This window comes from Natrix helvetica (genome assembly GCF_964273705.1).
Source record: "Natrix helvetica genome assembly, chromosome: 2".
NCBI lineage: Eukaryota > Metazoa > Chordata > Lepidosauria > Squamata > Natricidae > Natrix > Natrix helvetica.
In genome coordinates this window covers 113,606,903-113,627,972 of record NC_138552.1, presented here as the reverse complement: position 1 = coordinate 113,627,972, position 21,070 = coordinate 113,606,903, and the positions used below count along the sequence as shown (strand labels likewise).

Sequence of the window (21,070 nt, the reverse complement as noted above, 5' to 3'; positions counted from 1 at the left end):
GCTATATCTTGTTTCAGACACACTGGGAGAATAATATTCTTGTACATTTCCCTCTGCTTATTGTCACTTTTACTTTTTTGCTATATTTATTTGAAAAGAAGGTGATTTTTCTGAAATAACCACCCCAAATCTGAGATCAGTAAAATGTTCTGTTTAACTTTTTGTGGGGGGAGGTGTATGGGGCTAAACTTAAATTTAGGGTTGTCTTCTAAGCAGACAAGGCCTGCATCAAAGTTCATGAAAGTTGTAATGACGTTTGTAATATTTGCTAAAGAATCAAGTTGGAACCCATCTGCCCCATTTTGTGACATAAACCTTTTAATTATGCATAATATATAGATGAGGAAAGAAAGGAAAAGTTAATAGAAGTCAAATGAATAGTCAGAGCATATGGGCTATCTCCATATATCCACACTTTTAGAAGTTTAGATCGAACCCATGAGATACTCAGGTTGACTCCATACAGACCTGTTAATCATGGAGTTGTTACAGATGAAGATGTGAATTGCCAGCCCATCCCCTGACTTTGGCTCTCCAGCACCACACAAAGTATATAGTCCCTATGAAAAAAAAGTAATTATAAGAAAGTAATTATAAGAAAACCCAGGTATAATCATTGATTTCCTTTGGTTACTATCATAATGCATGGCAGAATTAGAAATTCAGAACTTAATACAGTTTAATAAGCTGTCTGTTGAGGAGAAGTTTAACTACTGGTGTTTCAGCAGTTCTGCTTTCCTAAAACTACAGGATATGGATACTTCTGGATTTAAGAGTCAAAAATTTTAGCTTGCTATTTCAGAAAAATTGAGAAATTATTTAACACAGGTTTAATTGCCATTGAGCATCCTGGATTCTATTTTACATAGACGTCTGTTGGAAAACTTTGACCTGACCTTGTAAAAAGTTGAACAGCAAAAAATGAGTTGGCAAAATATTCATACAGTTGAAAAGGCACAGAGTGAAATTGATGTGGAGAATATTACCAAAGTTAATTATCAAGGAGAGTTTTAAATATTGAAACATCCATTTATTTAGTACATTTAGTACAGGTATATTCAAAAGAGTTATCTGCCATTGTAGTAGGAATTGGAATTCTATAAAAGTTGTCATTTTATAGTAATTAGCAAGTGGCCCCTAAACAAAACAGTTATAAAATGAAGACTACATGTAGGTTAATGTGTATGCATGCAAAAATTAAGCTTGAAGGTAAGTCTACCATGACCTCAAGCACCTTCTCTTCAAGCTGAAAACTCCATTCTTACTCATATTAGAAAGATTAAGTGAAAAATGCTTTTAATGCTTCTACATGGTTACTTACAGTTACAAAGTCCAGCTTTTTTTGAAAGATTATAGGGATCTCAAATGGCTTCCATCTCAACTGAAATAAAGACAAATATCATTCTAAAATAATTGATGCCATATGAGTTATTTTATACTACAGTAAACATATTTCTTATATAAAATGTCCAGGTGTGGTCATCATAGTACAAGAAAGTTGCTGAGGAACTGGAAAGAGTGCAAGAAAAGCAATGAAGATGGCAAGACGTTTGGAGGCTAAATCCTATGAACAACTGTGTTCTTCATGCCTAAAGTAGAGAAAACTAAGGAGGGACATGATAGCAGTTTTCTGATAACTTACAGGGAAGAGATTGTGGATTTAGTCTCCTTGTAGCCTGGGGAAGGGCAAGAATCAGTAGGTGAATGCTTTGCAGATTGAGATCCATATTTGAAATAAGGAAGAATTTCCTGACTGTAAAAGCTATAAAGTAACAGAACAGACTGTCCCCTAGAATCATGGTTGTTCCATCACTGTTGGGTTGTTTCTTTTTAAGATTTGTCTGGGATGGCTTGATCATTCCTTCTCTGTGCAGGGGAGTTTCCAAGGTTACTTTGAATTCTATTGTTCTATATTACGGTTATCTGTTTAATATCTCAGTTCCAGTTTTTAGGATGAGGAACCACTAATGCTCACTCTTTGAGTAGGAGTTTTGAAACAGCTGTATCCAGCAGATTTAATTTTCAGCCATCACCTTAATCTGATTATCAGATTTATTATTAATTTATTAGCCACCCAACTTCAGTGGAATTGGGCAAATTAATTATGTTATCTTGACAAGTACTTTCTTGAAATCAAAATACATCTGCTAAGAAATTTAGAAGATCAAAGCAAGAGATAAATTCAAACTGTCAGGACTTGTTCTAACTAATCCATGCTTTTTTGGCAAGCTGTTTACTGATTGAGTTCTGTTCTGCAAAACTTTCCCAGATATTTATGTTTGACAGTTTGATAAGCGATTCGTCAGTCCTGCACACTTTAATACAGGGATAATATTTGATGAGATTCATTCAAAGCAGATCACAGAAGTGGAAGGATTTGTTTTGGGAGATTTTAGTTTATGCAGCACATGGGAAAACATTTAAACAAAACTTGTAAAAAACCAGAGGTGGTTCTTAAAGGACAAGTAATTCCAAACTAAACTAGATAAGGAAAATGGCACTCAAGTGGAAAAGTGCCAGAAAATATGAGAACAGCAGCCAAGCTGGCTCTGGCTAAGCCTGTTGGGAATGATAAAAGTGAACAATAACAATAACATTCTGGAGCCAATATACAGAAATGGGAGCAGCTAGATGCTGTATGATTACCTGGTTTGGTTCAGGTTCAGTTTCATTCCAGTTGTGTGTCAGATGACCCTGATCAATAGGCTGGAAGGGCTTATGGCAAGCAGAAGGCAGGATTCTATATAGCCAGCTAGGGAGAAAATAAATGCAGAGAAAAGAGGAAACTGTGATTATCTAAGTAATGATAATATTCAGTACTTTGTTGATCTTTGAAATAAGCTACAACTTTCTCTAGAAAATCTAGAAAACACACCTTCCAAATAATTATATCAGAGCAATAGGGGAGGGAAAATCCCTTAAACATATAAATCTGCCTTCCACTGGGGAGTCACTCTTGGTCCCTTAGCTCTCTCTTGCCTCCTGTGCTTTACATTGAACTTTGGGAACTCAGCAGCAGTAGCATGGTATCCCCAAGAGGCAGGGGCAATCCATATCCAGTACACTTGAAGAGTGTGGGGAGGCTAGTTAATGTACAACAGTGGCAAAATGAGCAATTGTTTATAGTCGTGACTTGAAGGGTAAAGGGAAAGTCCTTGGAAATTGGACTTAAAGAGAGTTTTCCTTTCATTGGTAGGAATTCAAGATTGGTGCAAATACTCAGATGGTGGACAATTGAGAAGTACAGATAGTTCTGCTTTCTAGAGATTGTGGCTTTAAGATCTATGCAGGCTGGATGCATCATGTGTTGGCCACACCCACCTCCGAAGGGGGAAAAAGTGATACATCCAATGTTCCCTCTAATTATTTTTCAGTGTGGGCGGAAAAGTATAGTGTTTGAGCGGCACATTTTCATGCCTGAGCACCTGAATTTTTTTCACAGATGTCACCCAAGGCAACAACGAAATCAGTGTTATTTGAAACTCAAAGTTATGTTTATTCAAGGTACCTGCTTAATTAAAACTGTTATATAATATCAGTATCACTTATAATACTGCAAGTCTGCAATATTAAAATACTTGTATAGTGTTTACGGTAATGTACACTGTTATTCACTGAAAGTCTGTCTCATCTTACAGTTTCTCACGTCTGTCTTTCTTTAACAACCATTCCGAGTACACTTTGTCGGGATCAATCTGTGCCGCTGAAGTCTGGTAAGATCGGATTCGCATCAGCATATCCAAGTGCTCAGTTTGCAGCCGATTGCAAGCTTTGGTCTTGATGGCATCATCAGGCTGAAACCTCGCTCACAATCAGCGCTTGACACTTGGAATGTTGCGCAGATGTCCAGCAGATGTGACAGCAATCCAAACTGTTGCTCTCTTAGTACAAACTGAACTACATCGTCGAATGAGTGCATTAATCCAGACTTGAATTTCTCCGACATCAGAAATCTGAAGTCACGATACTGTGACTGGACAGCTGATGTGATGCTGACTTCATCCAAATCGTCAAAGAAATGCTGGTATTTTCCAACCAGAGTTGCAATCTCAGTTTCCCCAAAATTAAAAGTGATCACATTCGACAGAGCAGCAGTTTCAAATATATACCAATCTGTCAGCTCGTTGTCTGGAAAACAACTGTCAAGATGCAAGCACAAACGTTCAGTAAATCTGAGTATGGGAGCCGTGTCAGTGTCTGGGTTGCTCTGCATATATTTGCGAGCTTCATCATTCCAGTAAGCCATTTCGCCTAAATGCTGCAGGCGAAGCTTGGTTATTCTGGCCTTCACAAACTGAACGGCTTCGATTGGTGTCAGGTTGCTTCTTTGCAACAGCTTGTTCAAGTCGGCTAATTCGCAAACAACGTCATCAAACACAATCAATGCAGCACGAACCTGTGGATCCGTCAACTTTCTGTAACAATATTTGCAGACTGGGTCACTGTGTGTTTCTGCTTGCTCTTTACAATGCTCAACCAAAACTGTAATGTTTCTCATGAACGCTCGCAATGCAAAATGTCTGGAAAGCCATCGTACTTCATTCAAGGATTTGAAGGCTACCGATTCACACTCGAGAACTTCTGCTAGTTCTGCAAATGCCGTTTTCTTCACAGAAGAGCGGCAGAACAGAGTGTTGACAGTTCGTAGTAAAGTCTCGATGTCCTTCATCAGTGAGACGTGCTTACACGCATCATCAATCCTCAGGTCTTCTTGATGTGCCACACAGTGCTGTTCAAGCAAATGGGATACATCTCGACGAAGCTGAGCAGCGACACCATTATTCTTACCCAGCATCACAGATGCATCGTCTGATGTAAATATGACCATCTTTTGAACGTTGATGTTGTTCGTAGCATAGAACTCTTTTATGGCTGCTGTGATACATCCCTGCGACCAATCCGCTCGCACAGAGAGGGACTCCTCCAGGTGCTGTCCGCCAGACAATGTCGGGGGGCGGTGTCTAGGAGTAGAGCCTTCTCTGTAGCGGGCCCAGCCCTGTGGAATGACCTTCCCCCGGATATTAGGACTACCTCTGACCTCCGCGCCTTTCGGATAAAGCTCAAGACCCACCTATTCCAAATAGCTGGCCTGGCTCAACCATAGTTCGCTCACTCTGCTCCTGACGGGTTTTTTAATTTTAATTCTGGGGTTTTTAGATTTTACTGTGTTTTAATTGTCTCTATTTATCTGCCTCCCTTCTCCATGTCCATGTACATGTATTTGTTTATTGTGTATGTGTTGTCTATTTTATATTTTATGTGTTTTCTTGTACGCCGCCCCGAGTCCTTCGGGAGAGGGTACGGCTAAGAAATAAATTTTATTATTATTATTATTATTGCTGTGCTGTCGCACGTTGGCAACTGTAAAATTCCTACAAACACGGTCTTATAAATCGCGGCATTAGACGGGCGGAATTTCACATACAAAATCAACATTTTGGTGACTGATACATCGGTGCTTTCATTGGCAATAACAGTATGACAACTGGCATTACATAGATCACGCATGACTTCTTTCTGAACAACTGCGTTGTTGCACTCCACGAACTCAAAGCCATAATTCTTGCTGCGCCAGCTCTCCAGAATGGACACATACTTGCCTATGTGGTCATGTATGACTTTGACTGATAATATCAACACATTCATATTTATGGCCAGCAACACATTATCAATCAAAATTTTGACTTCATCAGCATTGGCATTTCTTCGCAGTGAAATTTCTTTTCAGCTCTGTCTTCTGCACTTTCAGTCAGTAGCCTCGGCAGCCCTCCAGATTTCTGGCATTGTAATTTAATGACCAAATCCAGGTGAATCTTCTGATTGATATGACGCTTCAAATAATCGAGTTTCCAATCATTCCAACGTTTTCCAGTGGTGAATGCGTCACCTGTACAAGCTTCTTGGCATATCTGGGAAACAACGTCGTCACTACTTTCATGATAAGTGAAGATGTCGCCCAGTTTTGTTAACTCTTTTCTAGATGAAGTCGGCAGTTCAGTCTGTACTAACTCTCTCAACCATTCTGGTTTAAACTTCAAGCTGCACTTTTTCTGGAATGTTTATTCCAGTCTTATCATTAGCTTTATGTTTCGACATCACTTCTTTACAGCAAATGTACTGTATGTGTATTATGTGTATTTGAAAGCTTGACGACTGTAGATTTTGAAATATTTCTAAACCACATTGTTAAAATAGTGGGTAAAGTGAAACAACGTAAAATGTAAAACAATTTCAATAAAACAGTGTTCATAAAAATGGCACCACATATTTTGTCAGGAAAAAAGGAAAGATTTGAGCAAAGTGGTCTGTCTTCAATCAATGCTGGAAACAGTACCAATTCCCAATGTAATGGCAGCAAATTCTACCATGTAAATATCCATTAAGTAAAGAAATCTCCCTATCCAGGTAGTCCTCAATCTACGACCATAATTGAGCCCAAAGTTTCTATTGCTAAGTGAGACATTTGTTATGAGTTTTGCCCCATTTTACAACCTTTCTTGCTACAGTTAAGTGAATCACTGCGGTTAAATCAGTAACCAGGTTGTTAAGTCAATCAGACTTTCCTACTGACTTTGCTTGGCAGAAGATTGCAAAAGGTGACTACATGACCCCAGGACACTGCAACCATTATAAATATGAGGCAGTTGGCAAACATCCAAATTTTGATCATGTGGCCATGGGGATGCTGCAATGATCATAAGTGTGAAGAACAGCAGTAAGTCACTTTTTTCAGTGCTGATGTAACTTCAGTCATTAAGTAAACTGTTGTAAGTTGAGGATTACTTGTATTCAAGTTCAATGGATGACTCTCTATGGGAAAAGGATCAAAACTTCTCTCTCTCCACATTTTCATAACTGGAACATCTTCTCTACATAAGGCCCTTATGTAGAGAAGATGATGATTACTTGTTTGGAAAATGAATTAAAAGAAAAAATGAAGAGACGGATATTTTAAAAAAATTATTGACAAAAGAGGTAAGGGTATTTGTTACTTATGATAAGTGGTCTAGGTCCATACAAGTAGCCCTTGACTTGCAACAGTTCACTTAGTGACCATTTAAAGTTATAATGTCACTGAAAAAAGTGACATGACCATTTTTCACACTTATAATCATTGCAGCATCCTCAAGATCACATGACCAAAATTTGGATGCTTGGTAACTGGTTCATATTTATGATGGTTGCAGGTCATCTGAACACCTTTTGTGACCTTCTGACAAGTAAAGTCAATGGGGAAGCCAGATTCACTTAACAACAGGTTTATTAATAACTTCAATGATTCACTTAACAACTGTGGCAAGAAAAGCTATAAAATGGGGCAAAAGTCATCGAACAAATGTCTCACTTAACAACATAAATTAAGTAAAGAATGCCAAGGCCAGCATTATGAGGATGGATAAATCTTGGTGTTGCCAGTAAATTCTGGGAGATAAAAATGCCAAACTCTCTCTGAAGTATGCAAATAAAAAGGTTCCTTTAGTTCTTCTGTAGCTGCCTAGTACAAAGACCAAGTTCCCTCCCTTTCTTTCACCATTAGACCTTTTAATTCAGAATCTTTGGAAGGACTGCAGCCAAGGACTCTCAGTAGGAACAAGATAGGGACTGACAAAGGAACAATGATATTTCAAGGCAATATAATTTGTCCCAGGTGGTAGATTGATACATCCTTAGTTGCACAAAATTGTTCTCATTTTATCCCCATCCTGTAAATAAGACAATCTTAAATCATCAGCTGTACCAGTATAACAGTGGTATTTCCTTTCTTATTTCATTACCGTCCTATTATAGTTTCTAATGTGTAAAACCTATACTATCTTAAAAAGCATAGTAAGGGAGTCCAGTTTTTATTGATGCTATATTGAAGAAACATCTACAGAAACTAAATATTGATTTGCCATAAAATCAATCTGAGAGAAGAAAGCTGGCAGAGGAAAGGTTTTATTATTTTCTTCTTAGTTTAGATCTGCCCTCTCACAGCTTCAAAGGCTGTAAAACCTGCAATGCTTTGTCATCTATTATCTCAGTCTAATGATTTCACCCCCATCAGCTGGAAGTGGAAGTGAGGCAACAAGCTAGGGGAAAACTCTTTCTTCGTGCACTAGGAAACAAGAGACTACCAACTGAGGGTGTCATGCCTATGGCAGCATAGGGATGAACAATGGAGACAGCAAATATTATGCTAGTATAATTTTATGCTGGGTCATGGATGGGTGGAATCAGGCAGCATTTCAAGGAAACTTAGAGGAAAGAGCATTATAGTACCATGGAAAAGACATCAATTCAACTAAGAGCCTTTCACTTGTGCAATCACACACTGCAGTGTGTCTTTTTTCTGTGATCTCTGATCTGCAGCCAGAGAGAGGAGTAGGCCTTGAGGTAACTGCTGTCTTTCCCTCTCAATGTGTGTTAGTACCAGCTATTCCACTCTCCTTGACTTACAACCACAGTTGAGCCCAAAATTTATGTTGCTAAGTGAGAGATTTTTTCAGTCAGTTTTGCCCCATTTTGCGACCTTTCTTGCCACGGTTGTCAAGTCGATCGCTGCAGTTGTACAGTTAGTAACACCGTTGTTAAGTGGATCTGGCTTCCCCATTGCTTGTCAGAAGGCGCCGTCATAAAGATGAGACATTTTCCAAGCATTTTGATTTTGATTAAGTGACCATGAAGATGCTGCAACAGTCGTAAGTGTGAAAAATGGTCACAAGTCACTTTTTCCAGTGCCATTGTAACTTTGAATGGTCACCAACTGTTGTAGTCCAGGACTATTTGTACTTTCCTGGAAATTTAAGGGCCTGATATACATCGGAACAGCCTCTTGGTAATAAAGGCCAACATTATAACCCCAATATTTCACAGGAGAGTGGAAATGGGGGCTGGGGAGTTTGCTTTGGCTTCTTGGAGTGTTGCTCTGCAAAGGACAACACAATGCCACAAAACACATGGATTCTCCTCCAGAGACTTCCTGACGAGGTTAAGGGCGGAACTGGAGGAGGGAACAAGACCCAAAGACCTGGGGTGCTTCTGTGCAGGGCTTACCTGTTCTTACCTAATGGCCAGGCCCATTTCTCTCCATTCTAGGCTCCAAGAGGTAGATCAGTATTTCAAAGTTGCCCAGGGATTTAGAAGCCAATTACAGTGGCGTAAATGCCAAACCGGCCAAATGGCTCTGCCTCAGTGTTTCTCAACTTTGGTGACTTGAAGATGGTGAACTTCAACTCCTGGAATTCCCCAGCTGTCATGCTGGCTGGCGATGTCCGATTCCCTCAGTCAGCTTATCGCAGTGAAAGTTAGCAAACCTCTAGCCCTGCCTCTATCCCCCCCCTTCACTTTGGGAACCACTTTCTCCAAATGTAGGCTGGTGGGCGGACCGTACTTCCAGCCCTGCACTGCTTCTCCTCTTCACGGTCTCCCAGCTTCTATAGGCGGCTGGATCTTCTCCCAATTTGCTTTCCAAAGCTTTCCTCTTGGCAGGAGTTTGGCCCCGGCATCTGAGTAACCATGTCCGCGAACAACAACAGCAGCCCACCACCACCACCACAAGTTATTTCTGTTGCATTGTTGGTTTGAGCTCCGAGCTTGGTGAGTTGTTTGCAAATGTTTCGTCCCCATTCGAGGAGACATCTTCAGGAAGATGTCTCCTCTAATGGGAACGAAACGTTTGCAAACAACTTGCCAAGCTCGGTGCTCAAATCAACAACATAGCTTAGTCCAGTACATCATGCTAAAAAAAAAACTGTGCGGCAGTTGGAAACTGCTGCGCGGTGTTTCTTTGTCACTTGCGCGGCAGCACAGCTGCGCAACTTAGAGGGAACATTGGATACATTATGTGACGACAACATTTCACACCCCTGATCTATGCCATCAATCCAAATCTTAGTTGAAAATTTAATGGAAATGAAAGAATCTAATACATGAATATAATCCTTGTACATTTATTATGAATTCTGGTGTCTAGAGATGGCAACCAGTGCCTTGAATAATACTCAGAAAAAGCAATAGTGCAATATAGCAATATGGAGACTGACAATAAGCATATTGTCATTGTCACAGCTGCATTTTGGACCAGCTGAACTTTCTTGGTGATTTTCAAAGGCTGCTTTATGTGTTGCAAATTGATGTAATTTAATCCAGATGTTCAAGTCTTTAATTACTTTCTCTGTAATACTCCTAAATCATGAGTAGCTTTAAGACTGCTGTAATCAATTCTTTCATAATTGTTGAGTCTCCCTCCCCAATACTGGACTGTGTGCATGTCCTGCTAGTTGAACATTTATGTTTAGGGAAGAAATGGATGAACTGGAGCACAGTCATCCTTTCTAGAAAGACAGCTTTGCTGATTTTGTCAAAAAGGCAATTTTGAGCTTGCAATTTTTAAAAGAAGCCTTTCCATTGCCCCTTGCTGGTTAGAATGTGTATTGCTGTCAGATCCCCAAAAAGTGATACCGTCATTCAATTGGGAGGAGGGGGGCCTTGGAGTCATTTTACTGGCAGTGCTTGCGACAACTAATATTTTACAACTGGTTTCCTGGCGCCAAAATTCCTGAGATCCCATCACCTTGTGGAGGGATGTTTATGATGGCCATGTGGGACGCTTCACTTTAATGTCTAGCGGAAGATAGCCAGGGAATGTTTATTCGGCTCTTAGGGCAGTTGATAAAGGAAACATCTTCACACTTGTGTATTGGTTAGAATTTGCATGGGAGGGGTCACTACTACTTTAATTCCACCTGCATTGCCTAAGGGGATTAAGATGTTGCTTTGCCTCTAATGGTTTCCATTCGTCTTAATTAAAGGTTCATTTTGAAATAACCCCTTTCAAGAGTCTTCACTTTCTTAAATTAGGAGAGGAGCCTTTACAATTGCAGAGGGTGTTAATGTTTTGGTGTCCAGAGCTGCTGATGACCAGAGCTAGTCACCTGTATGGTAGATACTGGTATTTGATACTACTCCCTGCCAGAAGAAGGTAATATTGCAACATTAAATGTTGTTCCAAAAGACTTTTTATTATTAGGGATATATAACAACAATTTAAATTTGAAACATTTTGAGGGTCAATTGTCCCATTTTGTCATTCTGAACATCTGTTTGAAACACCCTCACTTCCAATTCAAAATTAAACATCCCTTACAGAAAAGTTGGAACAATTATTTCAAATTTAAAATGGAGTGTTTTGAGCTAAAAATATTTCAAATTTGAAATGTTTGGAATTTTGTTTTGAATGATACATCATAATTTATTACTTTTAATAAATAATATCTCTCATCTTTGCATGGGTAAATAAAGAATACTACAAGACACGATTTTGGAGAATTGGGTTTTCCTGGGTGGGAATATGAGTCAGAATTTAATATAAAAAAGCACAAAGTTACTACCAGACTCTAAATCCAGGTATCTAAAGGTACCCAAGAATTCAATGTAATTGTTGAGATTGATTTTGGTCTAAAGATGTGGTAAACCTCTTTAACTTTTCTTTCCCCCCACCCCAACACCTTTTTTTAACCCTCATTAAAATTCTCTTTTTTTGGACAAAGCAAGAGTCATTGAAGCTAGTCTTGAACACACATGAACAGACATCAGTTGTGTTAACTGATTTCAGCATTCATCATCATGCATCATGATATTATCTTTGAACAGGAAACATGTATTTTTTTTTACCTACCAACGTTTTCCCACTTAGTGGGAATTCATAGAAGGGAAAAGGCACGCAGTGCTATTCTCAGATATAAAGGTTCAGTTTTTGTTCCGTGTTGAGAAAAAGGGAGAAAACCCTTTGCCTCAGCCCACAAATCCTTCTTTTCTACTAAAGTTTGATTCAACAGACTTTTGCTCTTCTCCCTTCAATTGCACGCTATGGAAAATGTGTTTGTTCTGCTTAGTTGCAGCATCTGTCTGTTTCTGCTCTTCGCTTACTTCGTTCTCACGAGTGAAACTAAAGGAGTTTTGTCTTTTATCCCGTTTATTGTAGATGTTGATTTGGCATGAGAAGGAGTGACCAGCTAAAGGCCACCCCGTTAGCTTCTATGCCTAACAAAAGACCAGACCCTGGGTGTCTATGTCTCTAGTCCATTACCTTAATGGCTTACATTTTGTTCTGATGGCTAAACCTATCACTAATATAGGCATATATAAGCCAAAGTCCCTTTCTCTTTGAAAGAATGTTGCAGTGGATTCTATGGCCAATATAATGATGCTATTTCTCCTAAATTCGCACATACCTTCTCCTATTGGAGGATCGTGGACAGGTAAAAGCTGAACCTGAGAGCTGTTCAGCATACAGACCATATGGGCAGACCTGAGGATTATTCTAAATAAATAAGAAATAATTAATTAGAATTTTTTCTTTAATATGCAGATTACATAAAATTATACTCTTCCTGGATTCAATGAGAGTGATGACTTATTTTATGTCATATTTTGATAGATTCCACAAGAACACTTCGCATCTTCTTCCATAGGATACTTCTGAATTTCCAGTACAGACCAGTAGGCCCTGTAAACCCATTCAAGGATACAACTGGAAAAATGCAGTTTCTATCACGAGGTTTATGAACAAGGATAATAAGCCAATCTAGCTCTAGTTGAACATAGCCCAAATTTGCTTTTGTTGTAAATAACATAAGTATAACTTTAGATATTAATTGACAGTCATGCTTTTGGAGAGCATCTTTGAACGTAGAGATGAAAAATGGCTGGCAGAAGCTAACTATAGTCAGGACAAGGAGTAGCTACCTTAAACGTTTGTTTTACAACAAGAAGGGAAAGATTTAAATCTGGGCTGAGTTCTCTGGAAGAAGCAAATGATTTCACAGGTTGAACTTGAATGAAGTTCCTTCTGCTGGGCAAAATCAATGGAAACATCTTCAAGCACAAATAATTCAGTAGAAAGTCTCTTCACCTTCTCAAACAAGGAGCTCCCTGGTAAAGGCAATGTCCATGCAACAGGCAAGGAAACATGTTCTTGCCATTCTCGTCTCCAGGTAACTTTCCTTTTATAGAATTACTTGGTTAGAACAAAAGAAGTAACCCCATTTTTAAAACTGATGACTCAATGTGTTTCACACAAAATCCATTATCAAACAGAAACACATTCTTCTAGTTATGTTGGCACTTGGAGGAGGGGTGTCCCCCCTTTTCTTTGCTTATCCCTGCCATGTAGTTTTATTCATAGAGTGACATCTCTTAAATCTTGCCTTCTCAAAAGGCCAGGCTGAACAATTCTTTGGTCTTTTGGTCAAATCTATTTCCCAATATTTTAAATACCTGTCCTTCTGGTAAAGCTCCAGGGCAGTGTGGATCTTCAGAGCTGAATTCATTACCAAATCCTGACATGTACTGCAAAAAAAAAAGGACACTTTGTGCAAAGAAGTATTTCCTACCTTGTTGAAAAATTATAGTTGTGCTTTTTCAGATTTATCATTTGATGGGCATGTTCAACTTCAGTTACAAATTGGATTCTAGATTTTTGAATTCAATTTCTCTTGCGGTCATTTGATCTGTGCTGGAGGACATGGAAAGAAATCATTTCCCTTATCCCAATACCATGGTGTGGGTTTTAATGGAGTAACTTCATTCTCTTAAGCCCTACTTTGAGGTCACATGGCTTGCAGGTCAAGTGGATATTTGGAGCTGGTCTCCACGCTGGTTTTTAATCATCTACATTATATTCATGGTTTAATAAATCCGACTCTGTTTTTTATCACTGAACTACCTATAGAGTTAAAAGTGATACAGGCTTTTATCTATTTCTTAAGAAAGAATCCTATTTGTAGAAAAATTTTAATGCCGCATCAGAGGAGTCTAGCCATCCTAGAATCTGATAATGAAACGACTGCAGTCAAGAAGTCTGTGTGTTTAGCTGCAATTTTCATTCCTATTGTCTTCTGTTTTATTGATTCTACAGAGTTGCATAGTCTCTTCATTACAACTGATAAAGAGAAGGTTGGCTTATTTTCAGGTTTTAAAAATCTAATTGGGAAATAACTTTCAGGCCACCTAAATACTTTGAAGAGGAAAATTTAAAACTAAGCAGCAGCTTCCAACCTGCGGCACAGCAGAGTTGGCAATGGCATCTACTCCCTCATTGTCAGGCTTAAAAAAACAGGACCATACATGAAGGTTCAGTTTAACTGATTGATTACTAAGGCCTATTACCTGATATGCTACGTAGCATGGGATGATCTAATGCTAAAATCTAATGCTAAAAGCACAGGAATCTTTTCAACTAATGGTCAACAACTGGTTAGAGCTAGATAGGGTCAACAGCAATGGGGGAAGGATTTGGACTTCATTTGTGGCTAAGTAATGACTCTAAATTGATCCCTCTTTTTACCCTTCCCCCTGGCTCTGCCAATTCTTCTCCTATATTCATCCATTACTAAAAGGATGAAAACATGTCTTATCTTAAAGAAATGAATAAAAACCTGACTGTAGGTTTAGATTAATATCCTTTTGGCCTAACAATCCTGTACTGAACCTCCCAGTCTTCCCTCCCCGCTACTACAGCTTTTACTACTGCCAAAATCCTGGCATAGTATATGATATCCCTGTCTACTTAATCTGAAGTCTGCTAAACTGAGGTCTGTTAAATGAAATTGCAGTTGGGAATTAGTAAGATTTAGCTAGACATGCCTCATTTAAGTTCTGGTCCTGCCTTAGGCGCAATGCCAGTTGGGTCACCTTGAGCCAGTCACTTTCTCCCAACCCTGGGAAGAAGGCAAGGGCAAACCACTTCTGAAAAACCTTGCCAAGAAAATTGCAGGGACTTTCCCAGGCAATCTCCAAGAATCACAATCGAATGGAACAACAAAAAATAGTATGAATATAATATAGTATATTATAGTCCTGAAATGTATTTTGGGAACTTAATTCACTATGTTGAAATTTGAGAAAATACTTCCCTTCTTTCTCAATCAGAGCTTTTCAGTTGTCTATTGATTCAAGCTTTTATCATAAATAACTTGAATAAGCTGGAATGTGATCAATTAGTCTAAAATGAGTTTCCCCCTAATATTACCAACAAAACAGGATTACATTCAAAATCTCTCTTCCCCCTCCCCCCACATCCATCCATTCTATTTCTATAGCTGCCCAGCTCAATCAAACTAAGTAGATTGCAATTGTACATAAACATTATGGGAAATTGAACCTCAAAAACAGTTAAGGCACTCTTTTCACTTGGACAGCCTGAGTGGAATGTAAAATGCATGTCTTAGAATAATTAATATTAGCTGATCATTTTCATAATAGATAACTGCCAAAAATCTATAGACTGGCAATGCCCTGAATTAAAAAAAAAGTTTGATCTGTAGATGTGGCCAGAGGCCTTGAAGGATTTAATATATTCTCTACACAATAACCCAATAATGATTACTTTTTTAAAAAAAGTTCCTCTAACACGTAATTAGATGACCAAGATTATAAGGCTTTAAATAAAAAACCTATGATGTCTTGATTCATGAAAAGGGCATTTTTATTGTTTCTATAGCAGTAACATTTTAATTTCAGAGAATTAGTGAAAAATGAAAGAAATGACACCTAATAGGTGTCAGCTGTATTAAAAGGATAGAAAGAAAGAGACAAGCTTTACAGAGGGGCTTCAAGTTAGGATTTGTCAAGTGAAGTGACAGGTAGGTTGAACCTGGTTAGACTGATGGATCACCAGTTCTAGAACCCTTTCAGAAATAATGAAAAAGCCACTCCTCCAGCTGCACTGATAGATATATGAAGTGTGTGCAATTAATATATTTAGTTTGCTTGATGAGTTAGCTAAAAATATTTTTTCTACAATTTGTTAAAACATGAATTTTATGGAATGGTCAGAATATTTTTTTCCTGCCTTAATGAATCAGTTATCTTTTAGCTCCGTATAACTGATGAACTAGTTTTCTAAGAGATAGCTATTAACAGTTAATTGAATCAAGTTCTTATTCAAAATCCATTTTGTTGCATCAGATCCTCTTGATGAAATGGATTGGTTCGATTCATTTGGAAATTATTATACAAAGCTGTTTTGGATTATCCCCAATGTTAAGAAACTTATAAAAGCACGACACTGAGTAATGTTTGTTAAATATTCTTCTCATGTGCTTTAACACATTCTACATAATTTTAAAATAGCTTAAAGGGAAGGGTGTTGTAATTTCCTGTTTCCCAGCATTTTCTAGTTCTAAAATCTAACCATACAGCAGTTAGATCTGCCACAATCTAAATTTGAAAAGGAATTACAAAGAATGAAAATTTTAATATATAGCTTTAAATGAACAAGGAGAAAACTCCTTACTTCAAGTGAATGACCCCATGGACATCAACAATCAAAGCTCTAGCAAACATCTGGGGGTGGTTTCTGTCTGCTCATAGAAAGCATTTGTATCTGCAGCAAGGATTCTCTATAAAATAAGTGATCTCCCCAGTTCATCTCAGAAACGATGAAAGCATTCTAGAATTCTATTCGGTATGTTAATGAATGGGAAGGAAGAAATTCTGAAATGTTTTAGTCAAAGCAACAGGATACAGATTTTCACTGCTAACTTACCTTTAACTCTCTTGTTTCTTCCATGTTTCTTATCATTCCTGAGGATATTGCAAAAACTAAATGTGTTTGGTCAAATGACTGCCAAAATGGTCTCCAAAATTATTTTCTTTTAGCAGCAACTGGAGAAAGTTAAATAGCACGATGACAACCCAGCTATTCTGCAAGTGAGAAAGTCCAAGAGAGATTTCAAACTATTTACTTAGTTGAGCTTGGGTTTAATGAGAAACAGGCTTCTCTTCTGGAACCAGTGGAAGGATCTCTGCAAATCAACAGCCAGGAAAAAGGGGGAGGAAAAAGCCGACTCGTTTTTTGTAATTTTATTTCAGACAATGTTAGCAATGGAACCCAGACATGAGTAAGAAAAACAGCATTTCTATCCCTAAGCCTTCAAAACTACATTAAGAACAAGGAGCAAAGAATATCTAAGTGGTGCAGAGCTTTATTGCTACTCATTCCCACTTCACAGGAAAATGTGTGTTGGTTCTTACCTGATATGCTCATTTTCTGGTAGAGAGCAGCCAGACTGGGTATGCTCCGTCCATTAATCAACTGGACTGAGTCTACACTTATGATGTCATCGGGACCTTGTGGCTCCTCTCCAGTTTCAGATGGAAAACTGTAGACTCAAGTGAGAATTGTGAGCAAAAAGTGAAAGTCCATAGTCACTGTATCTCTCTCCTCTGCACAAGGAATTCTCTTGCGTGACCCATACCAGGGCGGGGCTGGCTGCTGTCTCTACTCTACCAGAAAATGAGCTTATCAGGTAAAAACCAACACCCATTTTCCTGTTATTGTAGAGACAGCAGCCAGACTGGGACGTACAAAAGACTGGGCTGTCCACTAGGATGGGAAAATGTAAAAAAGGTCCGTTAGGGCACAAGCACTTGTTGTAGCACTCTGCGCCCAAAAGCCGCGTCAGCCGATGTGTACTTGTCCAACTTATAATGATGTATGAAGACTGTGGGAGACGCCCAGGTGGCCGGACAGAAATCAGGTAAGGTCAACTTCTGACCTCAGTGGAAACAGCTATTGACCTTCGGTATGAATGTCGGGTCCACTCTTAAGACAACTCGGTCTGGATGGAACACGCACAAGTCATGCCTGACTGAAAGAGCAGCCAAATCAGAAATACATCTGGCTGAGGTTACAGCCACTAAAAACAGCGTTTTAAAGGACAACAGTTTCAAAGAAGTGGATCTCATAGGTTCAAAGGGCACGGAAGTCAAAGCCTCTAAGACACGAAGCAAGTCCCAAGTTGGATATCTATGTATGCCAGGGGGATGCAGGTTAGACGCTCCACGGAGAAATCTCTGGATCAAGGGGTGAGAAGGCAGATGTTCAGATGCCAGGCTGTCCAGAACAGAGACCAGAGCAGCCACCTGTTGGCGTAGTGTGTTAGGGGTAAGTCTTCTTTGTGGCAACCCGAGATATTGGAACACTGCTATCATGTCTCCTCTAGTCCTTCTTTCTCTTAAGCTAAACATACCCAGTTCCTGCAACCGTTCTTCATATGTTTTAGTCTCCAGTCCCCTAATCATCTTTGTTGCTCTTCTCTGCACTCTTTCTAGAGTCTCCACATCTTTTTTACATCATGGCGACCAGAATTGAATGCAGTATTCCAAGTGTGGCCTATCTGCGGAATGGATGCCCTAAGTGGGTCAACAATCTGGTTGGAACACCACAGAGCAAACGTCCGCCACGTGGCATCATAAATGCGGTTAGTAGAGCTTCTGCGTGATGCCTGAATGGTAGCAATGACGTTGAGGGAGATGTTATCGGCTGTTAAGGCTTGTTGCTCAATCGCCATGCGTTAACTGCAGCCACTGGCGGTCGGGATGACAAACTGATCCTTGGTTTAGAGCAGTGCTTCTCAAATAGTGGGGCGTGCCCCCCAGGGGGGCTCGAGGCTCCGTAAAGGGGGGCTCATTTGACCTCGGCAAACACTGTTGACACGAGCCGCCTCTTCCCTTCCAGCACTGCCTCCAGCGCCAATTGGAAGTTCAGCCGCCGCGGAAGATGGAGCACTTCTTTGGCCACCGCGCTTTGGTGATGGGTGCAGGCAAAGGTAGCGTCCCCGGGGGCCGCACCGCTGGAGCAACCCTGGCGCTTCGGGGACGAGCCCCGCCGAATTAGTGCCGGTGCAACAACGTTGTGCTCTCCTTTGCAGGGATCGGCAGGGCTGCGACAGTACGGCTGAGCCAAGCGGGGGCCCAGGTGGTGGCGGTGAGCCGGACCCAAACAGATCTCGATAGCCTGCAAGAAGAGGTAGAGGCAGTGTGGCTTCTGCCTGCTCAGTCTCTGTGCCCAGTTTGGCTTCTGCCTGGCCCGACCCTCGCTTTTCCTCTGGCCGAAGGCTTCTGGGAAACAGAAATATGAGGCAGCTTTTCCACTGGGGTCTCTACATATTATAGGACTAGATCGGTTCTCAAAGGTTTTAGCCTGGGGGTCTCTTTGATTTTTAAAAAGTGATTGAGGACACCAAAAAGCATTTTTTCACCAGCTGCTCTAGCCTTTAGGCTGTACTGAAAGGCAAAAGAGTAAATTAATTTCCACCCTGTTTTCTGCATTTGTCTGGCATAGAAGGGGAATAAAATGACTTGACCTAATCTGGAAATGCCTGGGTTTTATAGATTAAAATATTGTGCCTGGCTTGCTAGAGTGTCATTGAAAAGCTATCACTATCAGATAAGCCACCTGCAATCTATGTCCCCAGAACAGCACCAATTTAAAAATAAGCTATTTACTGCATTTCTCATCATTTTCTCACAGAATTGCGATGAATTACTTATGGATAAATGTTTATTGTATAAAATAAGAGATGTTTAATAAGGATACAGTGTTATGCAGAGGTGTACTTATAACAATTTTATAGACAAATGATACTATTTACAGTCGCGCGGAGGGCGCGAAATGTTTTTTTCTTCCTAGGGGGGAGCATGACAGAAAATAATTGAGAAGCACTGGTTTAGAGACAGGAGAGACCGTGGGATGTGCCATAGGGTGGAGATTGACAGAGTCACTAGGTTGGCATACCAGTTCTGCCTCCTGCTCCAGCATTTTTTGAATTACCCTCTCAATGAGGGGAAGGGGAGGAAATGTGTACAGGAGACCTCTGGGCCACTGGCATCCTTCTACTCCTTCTGCCATGGGGTCCAAGGGTTACTGCTACCAATAACAGGAAAGATATCAATGCACCTCATCTTCAGACTTCTACATCAGTAGGCAAATTGGAACAATCTTTCTTTTCAAAACAATCTTTGTTCTTTGTCAGGGGGCTTGCATATAACAGTTATCCTCATCTTCATAATACAATTATTACTTTGGGTTTCTGCTCACAGAGTATAATCACAAGGGATAACAGTTATTATAGTTGCGAATGCTTCAAATTCAATTTCTAAACTGTGCTTTAGAATAAGCAAGTGCCAGGTTTGTCTGCATTCTTTAACACAGTTTTTTTAAGCAGGCCTCATGGCAGCTGCTAAGGAGTAGATGAACTTTACAACAGGCTCTTTCTGTTGCAGACATTACCAATATTTGCAACTGATAATTCATTTAAACAATGGCAGAGGGACATTTTTAAGTTTATATGGCAAGGAAAAAAACCCTAGAATTAGATATAAGTTATTGCAAGATGCTAATGAAAGAGTGGGTTTGGATTTAGCCAATTTGAAATTGTATTTTGATACACGTTGTTTGGCTGGTTAAAAAAGTGGGTGAACCTTCAGAACAAGAGGCTATTTGATTTAGAGGGCCATGAATTAAGGTTTGGATGGCACGGTTATCTATGGTATAACACTAGATGTGCCATACTAAGAGTTTGGAATAAATATAAAATAAGGTTTTCCAGTTGCCTCTTTCCAGTTGCCTCATGAAGCTTTTTTAAAAAATAATTTTTATTAAATGTTTTGATCTTTAAAAACAATAGGGAAGATACAGCAAAGAAAAAAACAAAACAAAACAAGACAAAACAAGACACAGAACATACATAACAATATACAATAATTTTACAGCTTCCTCTATCGGCTTTCCTTCTTAGCTTTTATAATTCTCCCTTCTGCATTGCCTTCCTCTCACTATAACCTTGTCCTATGATTTAACAAATATAGTATCAACACTTATAATAGTGTTATTTATATCTATATATATGTATTCTCTATTTTCTGTCTTGGCTTCTGTTTTCTAGCCACTTGTACATTTTATTCCATACTTTATAGAAGTCCGATTCTTCTCTTTCTTTTAGTTCTATTGTCATTTTATCCATTTCTGCGCATTCAAGTATTTTCCTTTTTTTTTCCAACAACAATGGCTATGAAGCCAGACTGGTGGACTAATGGTAAAAAAGTATCTTTCAACTCTGGTGTCCCTATCCTAAAGTTGAGTAAGAGCTAGAATTAGGTTACGTTTGCCATTGGTTTACATATCAACAACTGAAAGATTTAAATTAGATTAAAAGATTTGATTTAGTTAAAAATGAATTGGAAATCTTACTGTGTGGTAGTGATGAACATATTATAAGATTTATAAAATGTTACTGAAATT

The 21,070-nt window shown here is 39.3% G+C and overlaps 1 protein-coding gene across 1 annotated transcript in view; it reads right to left on the bottom strand.

Annotated features, from left to right (window-relative positions):
• Positions 1-16,772, bottom strand: part of HGD (homogentisate 1,2-dioxygenase) — a 28,895-nt gene extending 12,123 nt beyond the window's left edge. The window contains exons 1-6 of the mRNA XM_081941672.1: positions 16,532-16,772; positions 13,261-13,332; positions 12,216-12,304; positions 2,647-2,752; positions 1,322-1,381; positions 469-560 (exon numbers count right to left, since the gene is read on the bottom strand). Coding sequence (XP_081797798.1) covers positions 469-560; positions 1,322-1,381; positions 2,647-2,752; positions 12,216-12,304; positions 13,261-13,332; positions 16,532-16,567 — 455 coding nt within the window. The 5' untranslated portion in view covers positions 16,568-16,772. The remainder of the gene's footprint in view (positions 1-468; positions 561-1,321; positions 1,382-2,646; positions 2,753-12,215; positions 12,305-13,260; positions 13,333-16,531) is intronic.
• Between the last annotated feature and the right edge of the window lie 4,298 nt (positions 16,773-21,070).